Source organism: Eptesicus fuscus, chromosome 14, assembly GCF_027574615.1.
Source record: "Eptesicus fuscus isolate TK198812 chromosome 14, DD_ASM_mEF_20220401, whole genome shotgun sequence".
Classification (NCBI taxonomy): Eukaryota; Metazoa; Chordata; class Mammalia; order Chiroptera; family Vespertilionidae; genus Eptesicus; species Eptesicus fuscus.
Window position 1 is genome coordinate 69,186,959 of NC_072486.1, and position 20,333 is coordinate 69,207,291.

Below are 20,333 nucleotides of genomic sequence, written 5' to 3' on the forward strand. Positions count from 1 at the left end.
AAATTGTCTTCATGAAAAATCTGAATTACTTGGCTGAACCTAAATGTGGATAGTTTTTACTCATTTCCTGGAATTAGATCAAAATTCTAATACTTAAATAAGTTTCATGCTTCCAGCAACCTGAATAATTTTATTAATTTGCACTTATTAATAACCCTTTGGTGCGTGGGACAATACCCAACCAACTGAGGTGCACCGGCCAGGGCAGCCAGCCATATTCCTCTATCTATCTATCTATCTATCTATCTATCTATCTATCTATCTATCTATCTATCTATCTATCATCTATCTATGTATCTATCTATCATCTACCTATCTATCTATCTATCTATCTATCTATCTATCTAACATCTATCTACTATCTATCTATCTATCTATCTATCATCTATCTATCTATCTATCTATCTATCTATCTATCTATCTATCTATCTAACATCTATCTACTATATATCTATCTATCTATCATCTATGTATCTATCTATCTATCTATCTATCTATCTATCTATCTATCTAACATCTATCTACTATCTATCTATCTATCTATCTATCTATCTATCTATCTATCTATCTATCTATCTATCTATCGCTCTATCTATCTATCACCTATCTATCATCTATATCTATCTATCTATCTATCTATCTATCTATCTATCTATCTATCTATCTATCTATCTATCTATCATCTATCATCTATCTATCTATCAGCTATCTATCTATCATCTATCTATCTATTCTATCTATCTATCTATCTATCTATCTATCTATCTATCATCTATCTATCTACCATCTATCTATCATCATCTATCTATTGCTCTATCTATCTATCATCTATCTATTATCTATCTATCATCTATCTATCTATCTATCTATCTATCTATCTATCTATCTATCTATTGCTCTATCTATCCATCTATCGCTTTATCTATCTATCCATCCTCCATGCACCAAACAGTTGCCAGTTTGATTCCTGGCCAAGGCACATGCCCAGGTAAGGGGCGTGCAGGGGGAAGCCGATCGATGTAAGGTTCTCATATTGATGTTTTCCTCTCTCTATCCCTCTCCCTTCCTCTCTCTCTAAAAATCAATTAAAATTATTTAAAAATATAACCCTAAGCTTTAGAGCTTACATTGAATTAGGAAATTACATGTGATTTAATCAATTTTATAGCTATAAAGTTTGCCCACATGTACATCAGAGAATTGGTCAGAAGCAAGGTGCAAAAATACAAAAGGCTGTGTGAATAGCATAAAAATTTGTTTGCTTTGAATTGTAGAACCTTGATTGTATTATATTCAACTTCCCTAGAGAATTGGCAAGGTTATCTTTTTATTGCCTCTTCTGAAACCTCTCAATGGCATATAAAGGAGCAGAGAGATTTAGCAGTAAAAAGCAAAAGTTAAAGTTGTAAAGATTTTACCACTGGATTCTACATATAAATGTCTACTAATTTTCTTCACGTGAATGTTATTGTTTCAAGCAGGTCAAAATCATTTCTATTAAAGTTAAAACCTAGGCATTCTTTGAGCCTTCAGAACAATAAGTTCTGACAGCTTGCTTTGAAAACTGTCCATCTTTTATTGTCTTGAGTAGAAAATGGCATTGAAATCTGCTAATATTTTTAACAATTAATATTTGCAACAGGCAGTACAAAAATTTGCAAACAGAGATCATTTGACAGAAAGATACCTATCTGATATATCTATACTCTCAAGTGAGTAAGAAAGTAAAAAGGGAAATACTTTTCATTTATGTTCTGGATGTTTTATGTAGGATATCTATTTTAGGAATTGTTAAGTTTCATGGTCAATCACAAAAGAAAAGGAAATGTATTCATTATAAAAATAATGGATTCTGGTTGTACAATAAAGAAAACAATAGAGCAATTTGCCCTAACTTATAAGGCTGTAGGGCTAATGTCTGTTGACTCCATAGATTTATTACAACCCTCAGCTATTTCTCTATACCTCCCTACCATCACTGACTTTATACCTCTCTCTGACCAGTGTCCAAATAAAACTCATTTCTTTATATGGGTTAGTTTACATGGGCATTTAATTGTTGTGCACAATTTAAAAGTTCATGAGTTAGTATTCTAATCTATATATATATAAGGCTAAGCTACCACCCGACCATCCAACCACTAGCTATGACATGCAATGACCACCAGGGGGCAGATGCTCAATGCAGGAGATGCCAAGCTGCGGTGACTTGGCAGCAGCAGTTCTGGCAGGATGGGGGGGGGGAGATAATGCACCCTGGGACCAGAGATGAGGGAGCCCGATTCCGGGGTGTGATACCTAAGAACTGCCCTCTCGCAATCCAGGACCCCTAGGGGGATGTCAGAGAGCCAGTTTCAGCCCAATCCCTGTGGACCAGGCCAAGGGACCCTACCTGCCAGAGGGACCCCGCTCACTCCGCAGATGCCCTTCCAGCCATGGTGCCACCCCATGTGTGGCTGCCTGGGGAGGGACTGCGGGAGGTTGGCTCCAGGGCGTGTCTAGCCCGTCTCACCCAGTCCCGCCCTGCCAGCCACCTTCTAATTAATTTCCTTGCAATGTGCACAAATCCGTGCACCAGGGCACTAATTAAATATAATGATACTAGAGGCCCAACACATGAAATTCGTGCATGGGTACAGTCCCTAGGCCTGGCCTGCGATCAGGGCCATCTTCCCTGGCTGCCCACAGCCGCCCCCCTGCCCCCATTGTCACCCATTCCTGGTTCCCCTTTCACCATTGGGTGATCAGTGCCTGATGGCTGGGGGAAGGGACTGAGAGGTTGGCTGTTCCTGCCTGCTCACAGGCCCCCATCGTGGGTCACCCTTTGTGTGTGGGGTGACCATCGGGGTGGGGGCCTTGGCCTGATGCCATCCATCCCCTGCCACCCACTCCTGTTCCCCTTTCGCCATCAGGCAATCAGAGCCTGTAGGCTGGGGAAAGAGACCAAGAGGTGGTCAGTGCACCTCAATAGTGACGGGTCCAGCGGTCGTTCTGGTCCTTCCACCTTTAGAGTCAATTTCCATATTACCCTTTTATTATATAGGAATAGAGGCCTGGTGCATGGGTGGGGACCGGCTGGCCTGCCCTGATGGGATCCTTGGATCCGGGTGGGGGGTCCCCACTTGAGGGCGAGGCCAGACTGGGTGAGGGGTGCCGGTGGTTTGCAGGCCGGCCATGCCTCTGATTGAGGTGGGGGCCCCTGCTGGGGGGCGAGGCTGGCCTGGGAGAGGGGCCGCAGGTGGTTTGCAGGACAGCCACACCACTGATCGGGGTGGGGGTTCCCCACTGGGGGGTGAGGCCTACCTGAGTGAGGGGCCACAGTATTCTGGTCTCTGGTCGTTCCAGTTGTGACAGCGTTAAGGTTGCTGGATTTTTATATATATAGATATAGCCTAAACCAATGTCTTCCCGTTGTGGTCCTGACTGCTGACATCTGATTTCCCTGCCCCCGCCCACTTTCCCTTTGATTGCTGCCAGGGTCATCTTTATGAAGCACAGTTCAAGTCACATCATTCCTCCTGACACATGGGACATGCCTTGTCATCCTAGGAAGTAAGAGCAACTACTTAGTCCTCTTTTGTTTAGAAGCAATGTGATACCTCTTTTGGGAATGGCAGCGGGGAGGGGCGAGAGGAGGAGAAAGGCAGTAAGAGAAAGTGAATGGGTAAAGAAACATCAATCCCAGGCAGACCTTTTCTGTGTAGGGCCCTCAGGCAGGGTCTGGAGCACAGGAGGCCCAAGACCCAGGCAAATGGACAGGAGCATGTAAATGGGTAAGCTGCTGTGAGATCTGAGCCGTCTCCCTCTCCACTTCCTCATTCCACATGTCTCTGCCCCATTCCCTTCCATCTGATCTATCTCAGGGAATGACACCACCATTCAAATAATGGCTGAGGACTCCTCTTTGTGCTATTTCAGTCTCCCCTCATTCTCAACTCATCACCAATTCTCGTGTCTACCTCCAGAGATATCCACTTATCTCCACCTTTGAATGATCATCCCAGCAACTAGTGCAAGCTGCCATCCTCCTCACCTGGTCACCTGAATAGCCTTGCAACTGATTTCTCTGCCTCCACTCACAACCCCCTTCAATCCCTTCTCCACACAGCTGCAGAGTGGGCTTGCAAAGGCCAATCAAACTATATTGTTCCCCTGTTTACTATCTTGCAGGCTCCAAATTCCTGACATGCCTCTCAGCCCCTGAGGTTTGCCATCACCTTTCTGTCCTGCCTCCTCTCCATCACTCCCCTTTTGTTCCACAGGATACACTTTCAGTGCTATTGATGTTCTGTAAATGGACAAGGACTCTCCTGCCTCAAGACATTGGAATTGTCCATTTGCTAGGAATGTTTCTCCATGAGCTCCTCCTATGACCCTTAGTCTCATTCATGAATTACAGCTCAGATATCATCTAGTCAGGGAGATCTTTCTACCTCATAAAGTAGGCAACCCACTTACTTTTTACACATCATCCTTATTCATTTCATTTTTTTGCTATAGTTAAAAAATCTGTAATTGCCTATGTTTGTTTATCCTATATAATAAAAGCCTAATATGCTAAGTGTCCGGTTGTCCGTTCAACCAATCAAAGCTTAATATGCTAATGATATGCTAAGGCTGTTCAACCACTTGCTATGACATGCACTGACCACCAGGGGGCAGACAGTGGACTGGTTCGCCAGTCTCTATGATGTGCATTGACCACCAGGGGGCAGACACTCCAACCAATAGGTTAGTTTGCTGCTGGGGTCCGGCTGATCAGGACTGAGCGAGACGGGACAGACATGCCCTGGAGCCCTCCTGCAGTCCCTCCCTGGCTGGCCACCCTCCCGTGTCCCTCCCCAGCCCAGCGATCGTGCACCCGTGGGGTCCCTCAGCCTGGCCTGCGCCCTCTAGCAATCTGGGACCCCTCCGGGGATGTTGGAGAGCCCATTTCAGCCTGATCTCACTCAACGCAGGAGCTGCTCCCTGGTGGTCAGTGTGCTCCCACAGGGGGTGCGCCACTCAGCCAGAAGCTGGGCTCATGGCTGGCAATTGCAGCGGCAGTGGCGGGAGCCTCTCCTGCCTCTGTGGCAGCGCTAAGGATGTCTGACTACCGGCTTAGGCCCGATCCCCATGGGGAGCGGGCTTAAGCCATTAGTCAGACATCCCCCGAGGGCTCCCGGACTGTGAGAGGGCACAGGCCAGGCTGAGGGATGCCTCTCCCCACCCCCCACGCCCCCGTGCACAAATTTCATGCACCAGGCCTCTAATATCTCTAATATATGTATAATTAGTTCTTTAACTCATCTATCATTTCACATAAACTCCACAGAGGTAGGGATGTTGTCTTGTTTATTACTGTACCACTGGAAATTAACACGATGACTAGCTTATGGGAAATACCCAGTAAATATGTGCAGAAGGACTGAAAACCTCATTTAACCCATTGGGAACTATTCCTATTTTACAGACACAGAAAGTGGTTCAGAGAAGGTAAAAGGCTTGCCTGGGGTCATGCAGCTGGTATGAGGACTTTGCTATGGGACATCTATCCCAAGGCCCCAAAGGTCACACCTTGGGACTTTTCTTTTTAGTCTTCTAGATCCAGCAGTAGTGGTTTATTGCTCTCTCTTTTAGAGTAAAAGTGCAATCAATATTTGCTTATCACTCAGCCTGAAAGGGTGTCCTCATTGCCCTGGTCGTTTTTAAACCCCACTTCTTTTCACTTTAACAGTAACTCCTTGGGAGCATGGAAATGAAATATATTTCCTTAGCATAATGTTTTTCTTATGTGATGTCTGGGTTTAGAGTAATGATTTTACCTTCTGTGACTTGAATATATATTATTTATGTAGATGACTTGGGTAATCAAGCCCATGGGGGAAATCTCATACTTTTCAAATGGAAATAAAATTTCCAGTGGAAATCATTTTGGTACAGCACTTCTTTAAACCTGGAGAGAAGGCTGTAGATTCTGGAAGACTAGACACTAGACATGGAGAAGCTGATTTAAAGGGGGAGCCACATAATATTTGGGTATATACAGGGCTGGGCAAAAGTAGGTTTGCAGTTGTGAGTCCATGAAACAGAGTTTAATCCTGCTATTATTCATTAATTATTATATTATTTTCTTTTTTTAAAATATATTTTCTTATTGATTTCAGAGAGGAAGGCAGAGGGAGAGAGAGATAGAAACATCAATGATGAGAAGGAATCATTGATTGGCTGCCTCCTGCATGCCACCTATTGGGGATCAAGCCGGCAACCCAGGCATGTGCCCTTGACTGGAATTGAACCCCGGACCCTTTAGTCCACAGTCTGACGCTCTATCCACTGAGCCAAACCAGCTAGGGAAATTATTGTATTATTTTCCATATGAAAACTGCAAACCTACTTTTGCCCACCCCTGTATAAATGCAGGGAGACCTGGATTTCCTCTCCTCTTTGCATTCCCTTTCTTTGAACATTAAACACCTGCTTCTTAGAGCTTCGAAAAACTGGTTTCCTAAGTCTGGCAGCGGAGGTGAGAGGACAAGCTGTTAGGAGACAAAGCGGGTAGAGTGGTGGGTATGGGAGTGCTCCACATCGGTAAGCGAGGGAGTCAGAGAATGACTGCCTTATAGGGATTATGCCCCACAGAGATAGAATTAACAAAAGCAATGAAATCTACCTGTATATTACTGTAGATATAGAATGCAACAATAATGAGAAACAATCCATCTTTGTCTACCTCAGTAGCACCCAGAGAAATGAAAGACAAACTTTCAGTTCCACATCACAAAATTAGGCCACTTCCATAATTCAAAGGAACTCGAGTTTAATAGCCACTTTGAGGTTCCAGTTGAAATCAAATAGAAGTACATTCAAAAGATGATGGATAAAAGCAATGCATTTTCAGATGCTAAGTGTAAAGTGTTAGTGCTAGATTTACATTAATTAAAGAAACCTATTGTGTCACAAAATTGTTTTAAATGGAAAAACAATGTCCAATGACTGACAAATGCTGAAAACATTTAGAATAATTTTGTGGCCTATGCCATTTAAATTGCACTGAAGATTTATCACCACTCAGAGCATCTACTTAGCAATATAGCCTTCCTACCACAAGCACAGATAATCAAGTACCATTTACAAAATAAATATGTATAATCCAATGGAAGAAAAAGCTCAAAGCTCTTTTTAAGCATTTTTGCCCTTTTTCCTTTCATCGGTGGACAGTTCAGGCTATTGGTGTAATATCTAAAAGTACCACTTGGGGGCACTACAGCATTTTTATTTTGCTTTACCTCATAGCTATGTAGGTTTCCTGGGTGATGAAAAGATTGCTGTTTCTTTCAAATTTGAAAACACCTTTTACTATAGGGGAGGGAAAAGCCTGTATTTCATTTTAAACTTGCAATGCATAAATCACTTAAGACAAATGCAAGTCAGATTTTCTCCTGAAGGGAGCAAAAGTCTGTCTTCTTTTAGTGGACAAATCAATTTTATCTAGTTGGCACATTTGGGGATATCTTATACTTAGAATTTGTCACAGCCTTCAAATAGATCTCAAAGAATAAAGAAGAACTGTTTAAAATGACAAATATAAACTTTAAAACGAACTGGTGGAAAATTGACTTGTTTCTATAGCTGAAGAAAAATATGTAAATATCATTTGTCTTCTCCACTGGGTACATATATTTTTAATAAACTTAAACATTAAAGCAATGGATTTTTGAGACATTCTTGCCATGGTCTTCACTGTTATTACTTTGCATTCACATACCACTTTGTAAAGGGGTTGTTTTTATTACTAATTAATCTTTTCAGCAATTTGGTAAGTGGAGTCTCTATTCCAAGCCTCCTCCACCCCACCCCCCACCCCATCTGCTGAGTACTAGGTATTGGGTCAGGCGCTGAAGGTTTGTTTCCCTTTTAAATAAAAAAATAAACATAATCTCTTTGTTCAAGGATTTGAAACATATTTAGGCAAATAAATGTTTCTTCTTTTTTGTTCTCCAGATTCTTTGCTGACTTTATCTGATATTTTTCTCCCAACATATTTTCCTGACCTCAGAAGATCTTTTCCATTACTGGGGACGGAGAACTCTAGTGAGCCCTGTTGTCAAAGCCCAGGAATCGAGATTTATAAAATTAAATTCAGTAACTCTCTAGGTGCCTGCACCGGAGTGGAGAAATTCAGGACGTTTGCAGGGAGTTTTTGCCTTGATTCATGGTTCCATTAACCAAAGCTCCATCTTAACGATTCTTTATTGTATGGAGGGTAGTGAAGGAAGGGATTATAGCTGCTCTCTCCTTAAACATCATTCTGGTTTAGCAAGTTCATCTATTGAACATCTTTCTGGCTTAGCAAGTTCACCTATTAAAGAAATAATGAGACACTCCAAAATTAAGATGGTGCTGCTCTCTGAGGATGTTTAAAGCATTTCAAACATTACTTATTAATTCACCTTTTTTCCATGTCATGTTTTACTCTAAACACGTGTGTATTTTAGGAACTTGTGTTGAGGTGTAATGGAAGTCAGAGTGACACTCCTGTGCTGGGCAATGGCAGAGAGAGGAAAAGTCCGCATAGACTAATTTATAAGAGTTTCTATGACCTCCACAGGCCATGGACTTCCAGGCTCCCATTTGGGAAAATAACACTTGCTCTTGCCAAGTCCTCAACTGCACCCCTTCCTCATCCCACACAGGTATCCCCTAGACCAGTGATGGGCAACCTTTTGAGCTTGGTGTGTCAAACTTCGCCAAAAAAAACTGAGCATAACTTGGGTAGTGTGTCACTTTGAGGAAAAAACTAACTCCAAGACTCTAGTCACAAATGTTTCATCCTCAGGAGCAGCAAATGTTTCATCCTCGGCATGTGGCCGCGTGTCATCAGAAATGGCTACGCGTGTCAGTGCTGACACGCGTGTCATAGGTTCGCCATCACTGCCCTAGACAAAGCCATGGAGAAGGGAGCTTTGAACAAGACAAGTGAAGGGGGAGGAGCAAAGGACTAGAGAAATACACATCCTAACATCCAAGATACCACCGAGGAATTCCCTTTCCCATCTTTAACACATTCTGAAAGAATTCACTTACCTCTCCTGATTTCACACTTTCTGAAATCCTTGCATATTAGCTAACTCCTATTTTTCTGGATATATAGTTAATAATTGCCCATCAGTTTTCTAGTACTAAAGGAAATTAATAATCAGCAAATATATTCATTAGAGTTGTTTTACCTTATGTTGTCACTGTAATACAACATATATATACATATAAATATAATGCATACATTTCAGTTAATTATATTTTCATATATTTATCAGATTACTGCACCCAGAAGAGATATGTTTGAATTTACATATAACATCTTTTGTTACAGAACCTACTCTTAAATCCTATTTTTCCAAGATGAAAGTTTTCTAGTATGTTATAATTAGTGAGGGAACTTTAAAAAAAAAAAGATAATGATAGACACAATGCACGGGTAAACACTTTGTGGGTGTCTGCCATGTTCTAGGCACTCTCTGAGGCTCTGGGGATTTAAACATGTTGCCTGTTGTTCTGAAAATTAGGATCATGTGTTTAAATGATCATTTTGATCAAATAAACACGACCACAGTTAATGAATAATTTTCTTCTTATTTAGGATAAGAATTGAGGTTCAGTATTAAGAAACTGATAAATGCACAAAATTACCTGACAAACCTTTTATGGAGCAAAGTTGGGAATGAATAAAATGAATGGATGAATAAATAAAATTTTTCAAAACAAGAGACAAAGATGCTATCAAGAGTATAGAATTATTTTGCATTAATGTTATATACTTCAAAATCATATGCATTTGCAAGACAATTATTCTTTTTATAGACCAAATAGATATCTGAAATAATATTTAATGCCAATATGGGCCGATGAGTTAAGAGTTATCTTGCAGTTATTATTTTGATTTTTACTCTAAGTCAGGTTTAGTCACATGTTTATTTATTTAATTTTATGCTGATTATAATGTCACATATATAGAATCATGCTTTAAAATGAACACCCTGATGCAACTTTTAAATTTATTCCGAGCAAAAGTAGACTAAGTAACACATCAACTCATTTTACAAACTCCCAGGTGCAAGCTTTTATTCCCATTCTTTCTCCATCTGACATAAATCTCCCCGGCCTGCGGAAGGGCCAGATGCTCAGGGAAAAAGGCTTTCACAAGGCCTGCTCCACAGCCTGCAGTTTTAGATGTAAAATGAAGATTGAGAGAAGAACGCTTCCTAAAGTTGAAAAACATACTGTAACTTTACACTTGTTCACTTTTACCCTGGGAATATATGAGCTATCTCACCCGCCATTATGAAAGACACTGCATGAATATTGACGACAAGCGAGGCTAACTTCATCCCTGCAACATGTCATGTTTCCCAGACCCAGTAAGTGATACACGCATTCTTTAAAAAGGGTCCTTGTAAACAACATCCCCTGCTTTGCCAAGGGCCTCTCTCTCCTCCGTGCACATTTGCTGATCGCATCGATGTGAGAGGAACTACAGGCACTGGACGTGGAAGAATGGTCCCCCCAAGGCCAATGCAGTGGAGGAAGACAGCTGGTGATTTAGAGCCCCCGACTGGGCAGGAGCCTGCTTTAACTTGGGTTTTCAATGGAGATGATGCTCACAGATACCAACCTGAGAAAAGGCTGCAATGACTCATGTTTTCCCCTGTCAAAGTGGCCCTGCCAAGGCGCTCATGTTATGACATCTGTCTGACGCAGTTACTGAAAAGATACTGGAAGATCGTTTTGAAATACAGGGGCTGAGTTAGACAGGGATTAAATAGATGTGGGCAAGTTCTTCACACATTGAAATTTTTTTAAAATGATCCTCAATTGGATTCAATCCAAGACACATTTATTGAGCACTGATTGCACTCAAGGACTCATCTTCGTAAAACGTTTGAATACTATCAACAAATGAACATCTTTCAATGTGGGATAGGTGATCAAACGATGAATTCATTTATGTCTCAACAAGATAAAATAAGGCTTTTCACAGGTCTTCCTGTCACAATCACAAATCCCTCCAGCAATAGGTTTCCATCAAAGCAGTCAGCTATGATCACAGGTCTGACCACAGGTATAAAGAATCTTCAGATGTCAAAAACTGGTTGCGAATATGAGAGTTTCCTCTCTACTGGATAACTTTACAATGGATGAAGGGATAACTTTTGACTTTTTGCTCTAAGAACCAAATTTTAATTTATGACATTTCTTGATATTTCTTGCAGTTAATCTATGTGATCTGTGTATAAAGACAGCCATGGATGCATTTGACCAAGAGTTATAGTTAGAATGGTTATGAAAGAGTTGTAAACTCATAGATACAACTGGAGTGTTTTCTAATTGAATTGAGAACTTCATGGAGGAAAATTTTTTTTGAGTAAAATATCTAAAAACTTTGGATCAACTGAGATAGTAAGCAAATGTTTCATTTGCTATTCATTTTCTTTCCTTTTTCCAATCTTCTTCCCCCTTTTAAATTTGAAATCCTTTGGAAACAGCTAACACTTAAATTTTAAATTATTTTTATTGTATAGAAGGGGATTTTAGAAAAATTTAGTTTACAAATACAGTTTACACATTTCTGCTGTCCATTATTTCTCAAATTTGCTTTTCTTTATATTTTCAATTCTCTCCAAAGCTTTAGCAGATAAAGTATCTAGAAGCAGACCTAATTGGAAATAAGTGAGCTCATAGTTATATCTGTTATTCCTGTCATACCTCTGTTAGCTGCCAGAATATTCTATAAATGGCCACAGATAACCAGTTTAGTGGGCTTGCCTCACTGCACAGTACATAAATCACCACTGATTTAACTCAGTAATTTCGCCTTTGAATTCAGGACTCAGTACACACGCATATACATACATACACTTTATGTCCTGTGGAACTTAAAAGAGCAGTGTTTAATAACACTTGAATGTCACATGATTAGTCTTTATAATGGGTTTTGGTTCTGTCTTCCACGTTAGCATTGAGAACCATTTCTGTGTATTTTTTCCACATTTAAAAATATCAAGAGGGAGCAATGTTGTGGCGGACAGTATTGATTTAACAGATAAGCATAATCTATTTGTTTTAGCTGAAGCAATAAGTACTTCAGTTGAAGGATAATAAATATCCCCTTGCTTTCTGAAATCTATCTGTAGCATTATGTATAACTTTGACCTCATAAGGAAGAATCACTCTCCGTCACATTAACCCAGAAAGCCGCTCTATTTTCCTTTGAGAGCAGGTAACAGTGTTGTCCAGAGGAATTAAGCAAGATCTGGAAGACAAATCCCAAAGAAGGGGGTGAAAATGACGAGAACCGCATGCTTGCTGTACTACAGCTGCAGGTTGCGTCTGTCCCACAGGCACAATAAGAGGTGAATAAAAACAAAATAGCGAATAGAGTGTGAAAATATAAAGAAGTCAACAACATAAACTGATGAACAAAAATAGATCCAGAGACCTAAAAACATCAGACCATCAAACCTCAGAGGGAAAGCAGGGGACATTGGGGGTTGGGGAGGGAGGGGTGTGTAAGAGATCAACCAAAGAACTTGTATGCATATAACTAACCAATGGACACAGACAATAGGGGGGTGAAGGCCTGGGATGGGGGAGGGGGCGGGCAGGGAGAGGACAATGAGGGATAAAGGGGACATATGTAATACTTTCAACAATAAGAATTAAAAAAAATAAGTACAAATTAGCAGGTACAGAATAGTCATGGGGATGTAAAGTACAGCATAGGAAATATAGTCAATAATCTGTACATATAAAAGGCTAATATGCAAAGTGTCCCCTAAGGAGTTTGACTGGGAGACCAGGAGTTCGATCGCTCACTATGACTTGTGCTGATCACCAGGTGGTGGCACGGAACGGGAACGAAGGGAGGCCCCAGCCGGCAGCCAGCAGCCACTAGGGACCCTACCCGTGCACAAATTTTGTGCACTGGGCCTCTAGTATTATAATAACAATGTATGGTATTAGATAGCACTAGATTTATTGGGATGATCACTTTGTAGCTATATACTGTAAATGTCCAATCACTGGGTTGTGCACCTGAAACTATACTGTACCTCAACTCTAATTGAAAAATAAAAAAATATTATTTAAAAAAAGAAAGAAAATATTAAGAAATCAAATCACAGAGCTTTCTTTTCTTTTGATTTAACCCCAGGAAATCCATATAAACTATCACAAACATGCATATCATTTCAGCCAGTGCATTGCTACTGCGGTTGGGGAAGTAGAGTTTACATGAAAAAGAGAGAAAAACTTAAACTACTTGGAGTACCTAGAACCTTCAGGGTTTTATCCAGATGGTGAACGAGCATAGGTGATATGAGCTAGGAGCACGAATTCAACAAAAGGACAAATCATAGAAACCTGAGTGAAGGGGCGTCTGCGAGCTGCTTTGAGCTGGTCCAGCCAGTGGTGGCCGCGGACAGGGGCAACTCCAATTTGGGGGAAAGGATTTTTGTTTTCCTCCTGCCTCTCCCCCATGATCCTCCGGGACACCCCCTGCCTGCTCCTTCCCCGTTAAGAACACGAAGTCCACCTGCTCAGGTGAGGAGTTGAGGAGGAGACCTGCCAGATTACGGTCGTGCATCCACCCTCTTTCCTCCCAAACCCAAATTTGATGGGTTTTAATGGAGGGAAGTGCCCCTTCCCAGGGCTTCTCTTCCTAAGAGTTTAGGGCAGTGATGGCGAACCTATGACCCGGTGTCAGCACTGACACGCGTAGCCATTTCTAATGACATGCGGCCGCATGCCGAGGATGAAACATTTGCGAAATAATGTTTTTTTCCTCAAAGTGACACACTACCCGAGTTATGCTCAGTTTTTTGGCAAAGTTTGACACACCAAGCTCAAAAGGTTGCCCATCACTGGTTTAGGGGATGAAATTCTGACCAGGGAAATCACCTCATATCTGTCCTCTGAACAATCTGTAGAATCGGAAACGCCTTAAAATTTATCAACCATGTTTGTCACTAGACCATTTTTTCAACTGAGTTAACCTGAGTTACCTTTTATAACTCAACTTCTTGGGGTTATTATTAAGCTCTTCCCTGAAAACTTTCTCATCATCCTTTAGGTCCTGGTTTACTGCTACATTAGGAACTATGTTAGGAACACTTGAGAGCTTCCTTTTTTTCACTCAGCAAATATTCCATATTTACCGTTGTAATGAAATAGGCATTTTGCTTTCTAAGAATGAAGCAAAACCATACAGACAAAATTACATTGACTCTATTTGTCTTGAATAATGGAAAGTCAAGAAAACTGACCACTGGCTTGGTAATAGGTCAAAAACTGAACTAAAATGATGAATTGAGAAAAAAAAAGAAGATGTAGCTTCTGTGGTCCCTAGTGAATTAAGCTGCTTCCAGATGATTTTTGAACTTACACTTATTAAATGAAAATCTCTGCTTGCAGCAATAAGTCGCTGCAATTTTTGTTCAGTGGGATTTGATCATCACAAAGATTGGAGAAAGGCATTCCAACTCCCTTTACTTCTCCTCAGTATATTTTGTGTGAAATCACAGCTTTGATGGAAATGTTACCTTGACAGTGAAGCGTTTTCTCTTAGGTGGATTCCAAACCATGCCAGTCGAATGAATGAATGCACGCAAAGGGGTTAAGGATGTCACCAACACGTATGCTTTAAGAATCACAGATAGATCTTCGGCTCTAAATATGGTCTCATGTGGAGCAAGGACTGTTGTTTGATCCCTAAAAAATAAAGCAACACAGTTAAAGTCCCACAATGTAGCGTGAGGATGTCATTTGTAAATTATCACAAAGCTTCATAAACTTATCTGTCCTTTGTTGGACCCCAGCTTTCAGTGTGTGGGTTTCCTCAAACAATTTTACTATTTATTAACATCACTCCCAGGGGATATACAGGTACAGAGAAAAGGGATCAAATTAATAAGAGTTCTCCACTCAGGCAGAGTTCATAAAAATACTTTTTAAAAGAAAGAAAGGTCTGAAAACAGTACCTAAAATAAGGTTTAAAGATTTAAACATTTTTAATTAGTCACATATGGAACCATAGTAACTAATTAGAATGGCTTTGTACATAGTGATACAAATTACAGATTAGGGAAGAGTGAAACCCCTGAAATGTTCTGGCTCTGCCCTTACCTGCCTTTACTTTATCTTTTCCACAACAAGAAAAGATGTTCAATTTCTCAATAGTGGACAGCTCACCAAAATATGCCAAAATCCTTTCCCCACTAGTTTGTTTCTATCTAATTATCCTCACCACAAATATTTAGGAGTTAAGGAATGAAACATCAGGAAAATAGTTTAGTCTAAAAGGAAACATAACACTAGTTTAATATTTTATGATGAATAACTGTACTTTCATCATAAATGGTACCAAAATGTATAACTACTTGTTTTTCCCTACCATGTTTCTATATTCAAAATATCTAAGCAAAAGATGCATGTGATTCTTCAATGAATACTATTAACTTTGGAAATACTACCTAATAATTATAAAGTTAGACAGGGAAAACTATTTTGTGTTGTAGGTAAGATTATTAAAATCTCTTAATGTATCTACTTTATAAATCACTTTTCTAGAAGTAATATGGCACTCCAAATTGCTTTCTTAGATCCTGAAAGCCATAAAAAAATAACTAGGAAAAAATTTAATTCAGCCATACTCATAGACTAAGGCAATGTCATTTGAGCATAAAATGGAAGTTAAAATTTTATAGTTTCACATTTTCAAGCTTTTAAATTCAACTTACATTAATGTAACTTCCTAAATAAGAGTTCCGTTTACCCAAATGTTTATTCTGTGGCAGGAGAGGTTTGAATTACTCTACAAGAAAATCAATGATGGCATTCTTTTACTGGCTAGTGTTGCTCAATGGTTGAGCATTGACTTATGAACCAGGAGGTCACAGTTCAATTCCAGGTCAGGGCACATACCCAGGTCTCCGGCTTGATCCCCAGTAGGGGGTGTGTAGGAGGCAGCCTATCAATGATTCTCTCTCATCATTGGTGTTTCTATCTCTCTCTCTCCCTCTCTCTTCTCCTCTGAAATCAATTATATATATATAATATATCTTTTTAAAAAGATATAACCAAAAAATTATGTAACAGACCTAATAATTCAAACATAAAAAACCCCCTAGATCTGTTCAGTGCTTTTCTCTTGCTAGTGGTCTCCTAAAAATGTACATTGGCCATAACATCTCAAATGATTAGCTTACAGCTGTTCACGTCTCCAGGACCATGGTTTCCACACATGCGGCTTCACAGTTTTTAAAAGGTGACTCCAAGAACTCAGCTTGAATTGTGTGCTCTGGTCCAAACACACAGAGGGGCTCACCGGAAGTTGCAGTTCTAAAAAGATTCAAAAGAGCGAGACAGTCATTCTATTGCTTCCTTTTAGAATGGCTTCCATAATAGAGTCTGTATTAAACTACCTTTCTTATGTAGTACTAGTAGCCCATTTGCTGGAAGAATCCTGCAAGTGACCTCTGTGGCCTCTCGTTGCCACTGCCGCCACCTTGAGGCTGCCTAGCCTGCACCTGCGGGCCACTGCCGCCCGCCCCGCCCTGCCCCGCCTGGGCTTTCCCTCTGGCAGCCACCTTGCTTTCCACTTTTCCTCCCTCTTCCTTCTAAGTTGTCTTCAGTCTTCACTCCTCCCTCCCTCAGTGTATGCAAATTAACTGCCATCTTTGTTGGATAATTTGCATACTTGCCCTGATTGGCTGGTGGGCGTGGCTTTGGCTGGTGGGCGTGGCAAAGGTGTGGTCAATTTGCATATTACTATTTTATTAGGTAGGATGTTCTCCTTCCACAGACTAGGAAGACAAGTGTAATGACTGATTTCAAATTTTCTTGCATAGAAGGGGAGGTAGATGTGATGTTTTCCGCTGTCTTGAACCAAGTAGACCTATCTGCCACCCGGATGAGAGATGCTGTGTGGGAAGGTACCTGAGGGAGCTGACTTTGTTTGCCATGAGAATATTACATAGACAACTTGAGTTGATTTCCTGACAATACAATCCTTTGTGTGCTAGAGTTTGTCATGCTTTATGACCTAACAACAGTGCTTTATTATTTTGTAAAGTATTATTTACTGGGTTTTTTGCATTATATAAAAGTAAAGACCAATAGCAGTAACTTTCTTCAAAACACTCATATTGATATTTTTTAAAAAAATAGATGTATATAATTTTAAAAAATCAAATTGTACAGAAAGCTATCAAGTGGAAAGAAAAAGCATCCAGCAATCCACCCCCAGTTAGGACCTCTCTCCTTTAAGCCAAAGTCAAAGCTTACATATTCACTTTACCCTCTAGATAAGCAGAAAATCGGTGAGATGCACATGATTCTTCGATATGTAAATTGACATAAATATCAATGTATCTACACAAATCTATGCATGTAGATACAGATGCTCCCTGACTTACGATTTTTCAACTTTACAATTGTACAAAGGCAATATGTATTCAGTAGAAACCATACATAAGATTTTGAATGTTGATGTTTTCCTGGGTTAGAGATATGTGGTACATACAATACTTTCTCATGATGCTGGGCAGTGGCAGCTGTCTGCAGCTCCGAGTCAGCCCCACCATCACTATACTCTAAACAACCGATACCCCACAGTGGATTCATTGTTAGATGATTTTGCCCAACTGTAGGCTAATGTAAGTGTTCTGAGCACATTTAAAGTGCTAGGCTAGACTAAGCTATGATGTTCAGTAGATTAGATGTATTAAATACATATTCAACTTATGATGGATTTATCGGGAACTAACTCTATCTGAAGTTGAGGAGCATCTATATTTCTGCTTTTTAATTTACCCAAAAGAGACATTACAATGTTCTGTCTGGCTTATTTACCTACTAATTCATCCTGGAGTCCTTCCAATATCAGCAAATACAGAATCATCTTATACTTCTTATTGACTTAAAGTGTTTCATTAAATGAATATACATTTAATTTAACCATCCCCTTCTTTGTTGTATATTTAGATTACTTTTGTAACATTCCTCTTTTACTATTTCAAAAATACTGCCATGAATGCTGTAACACATGTGTTTTGGTGTACTTTTACAAGTTTACCTAGGGGCAATTCTAATCTGCATGCATCATTGCCAGGTCAATGGGTAAATGCATTGTAAATGTGATAGACATTACTAAATGGGCTTCCAAAAAGGTTGCCCCAATTCCCATCATCTTCAACAGCATATGAGAGTTGTTACCTTACTGCTGGGTCACAGTGCTTTATTTTTAAATTACACAATTTATCTAGCTCTCAAAATGGAACAAAGCCTTTAAATTATTTTCCCCCTGTGCATGTTTCATCAATACTGACATAGTCTAATTTAAAACACTTCACACTCTTAAGTAAAAGTCAGCAGAAGTCAAGCTGTTCAATGTATTCTCATATCTCATTACTTAGTACAGTATGATCTTTCTCAAAGCTGATAGCTTATTTATAAGGCTGCCCTATTAATGATGTTATAACACATCTTAATAAAAGAAATACCCAAATTGCTTGTTTCTGGAGGTGACAAATGAAGAGTCATTAAGGTAATTTCTTTCTTGGGAATCAGACTTAAAAAAAGTTGAAGTGTTTATATAATCCTTTAGATTTTTAGTAAGAAAGTGTGTGTGTGTGTGTGTGTGTGTGTGTCTCACTAGACTTAATTTTTTAAATTAAATTTACAGGAAGAAGATACATGTTCTTTTTTTTCACCACTAAATAGTCATTTTTTAAAAGAATTTATTACTAGAAAAATTTTGTCTCTCCCAAAACATTAATTTATTGCCTTCTTTATATAATAAGAGAATAGTGTAATTTACTCTGATTTCCCTTTACATTTGCTGCCAAGAAGCAAAGCACTGATTAGAAGCCCAAGCAGAACTGACCTTAAAGAAACAAGACATATTAAGTCTTTCATTGAGGTAGTAGCTCAATAATTTTGAAGAAATAGTAAGCAAATATGTCAAAACAATAAACAATTTTATCTCCTTTTTTTTTTTTTTTTTAGTTCAACTAGAGGACCCTATGCCATGTAATTAAATGAATCCTATATAAGAATCGCAAAGAATATTTCCAATTTCCACAGCAACAACACAGCCATTGAAACTGTGGTTGAACAATGAAACTGAATCTTGATTAAAGTAGTTTTTACCCTTTGTGTGATTTCATATATATATACACACATATATATACTATATATATGACTTCCCATTATATTATTCCTAGTTTGGAAGTTACTTTTAATGATTCTAAACAAACAAACAAATAAAAATCTGTAATTACATGTCACCTTACATCTAAAAGCATTCCCATTTCCATTGATTACAGCCAAAAATTAAAAATACACTTTATTAAGACCTTTAAAAAGATACAACTGCACTTTATGGAGCTTTTATAAATAGTTATGGAAACTTTAAGTACCCTAGGTTCTTATTTCACTGAGGCAAATGTTTGCCAGCAGTCACCATTCCTTATGTCTCTCCTTTGGCATATCTATCAAGGGCTCTCTCAAGAGACCAGTCCAATCTACTTGTCTGAATACCCCCTTCTCCCTTGGATATATACAAAGAGCCTAGAAATCTATAAATAATGCCAAAGCTAGCTTTTCTTTTTGGAAAGAATTGGGGAGATGAGTTTCTTTCTTTCTTTTTTTTTTCATGTTTATGAAGTAACAGTGATAATACCAGTTTATTTGAAGATTAATGTTTTCAAAACATCTTGTACCTGAAATTGTACCATATCCTGTATTAAAATATGACATTTCTACCAAAAACACATTTTCCCCCCCATTGCCCTCCAGCCCCCCATTCATGCCCTCACCACCCCCCTGGTGCCTGTGTCCATTGGTTAGGCTTATATGCATACATACAAGTCATTTAGTTGATTTCTACCCCTTACCCTCACCCTCCCCTACTTTCCCTCTGAGGTTTGACAGTCTGATCAATGCTGCTCTGTCTCTGGATCTATTTTTGTTCATCAGTTTATGCTGTTCATTATATTCCACAAATGAGTGAGATCATTGATATTTATCTTTCTCTGACTGGCTTATTTCACTTAGCATAATGCTATCCATTTCCATACATGCTGTTGCAAATGGTAAGAATTCCATGAGTTTTTATGATACAAACAGTCTTCAAATGGCCTTCTAATTCATTAACACATGTTTATTAAAAATTTTCAGAAAGTAATTAAATATAGAGGGCCTAACATGTGTCTTTAGAATTTCCCTATCCCATAATATGTAGACTGAATGGATAGCAAATACGGATGTGAAATATTATATAAACTTTTATTTATTGA

At 39.4% G+C, this 20,333-nt stretch overlaps 1 protein-coding gene across 1 annotated transcript in view; it reads right to left on the reverse strand.

Annotated features, from left to right (window-relative positions):
* CPED1 (cadherin like and PC-esterase domain containing 1) overlaps window positions 1-20,333 on the reverse strand; it is a 299,822-nt gene that overhangs the window by 174,472 nt on the left and 105,017 nt on the right. The window contains exons 5-6 of the mRNA XM_008157594.3: window positions 16,242-16,374; window positions 14,577-14,745 (exon numbers count right to left, since the gene is read on the reverse strand). Of these exons, the coding sequence (XP_008155816.2) occupies window positions 14,577-14,745; window positions 16,242-16,374 (302 nt within the window). The remainder of the gene's footprint in view (window positions 1-14,576; window positions 14,746-16,241; window positions 16,375-20,333) is intronic.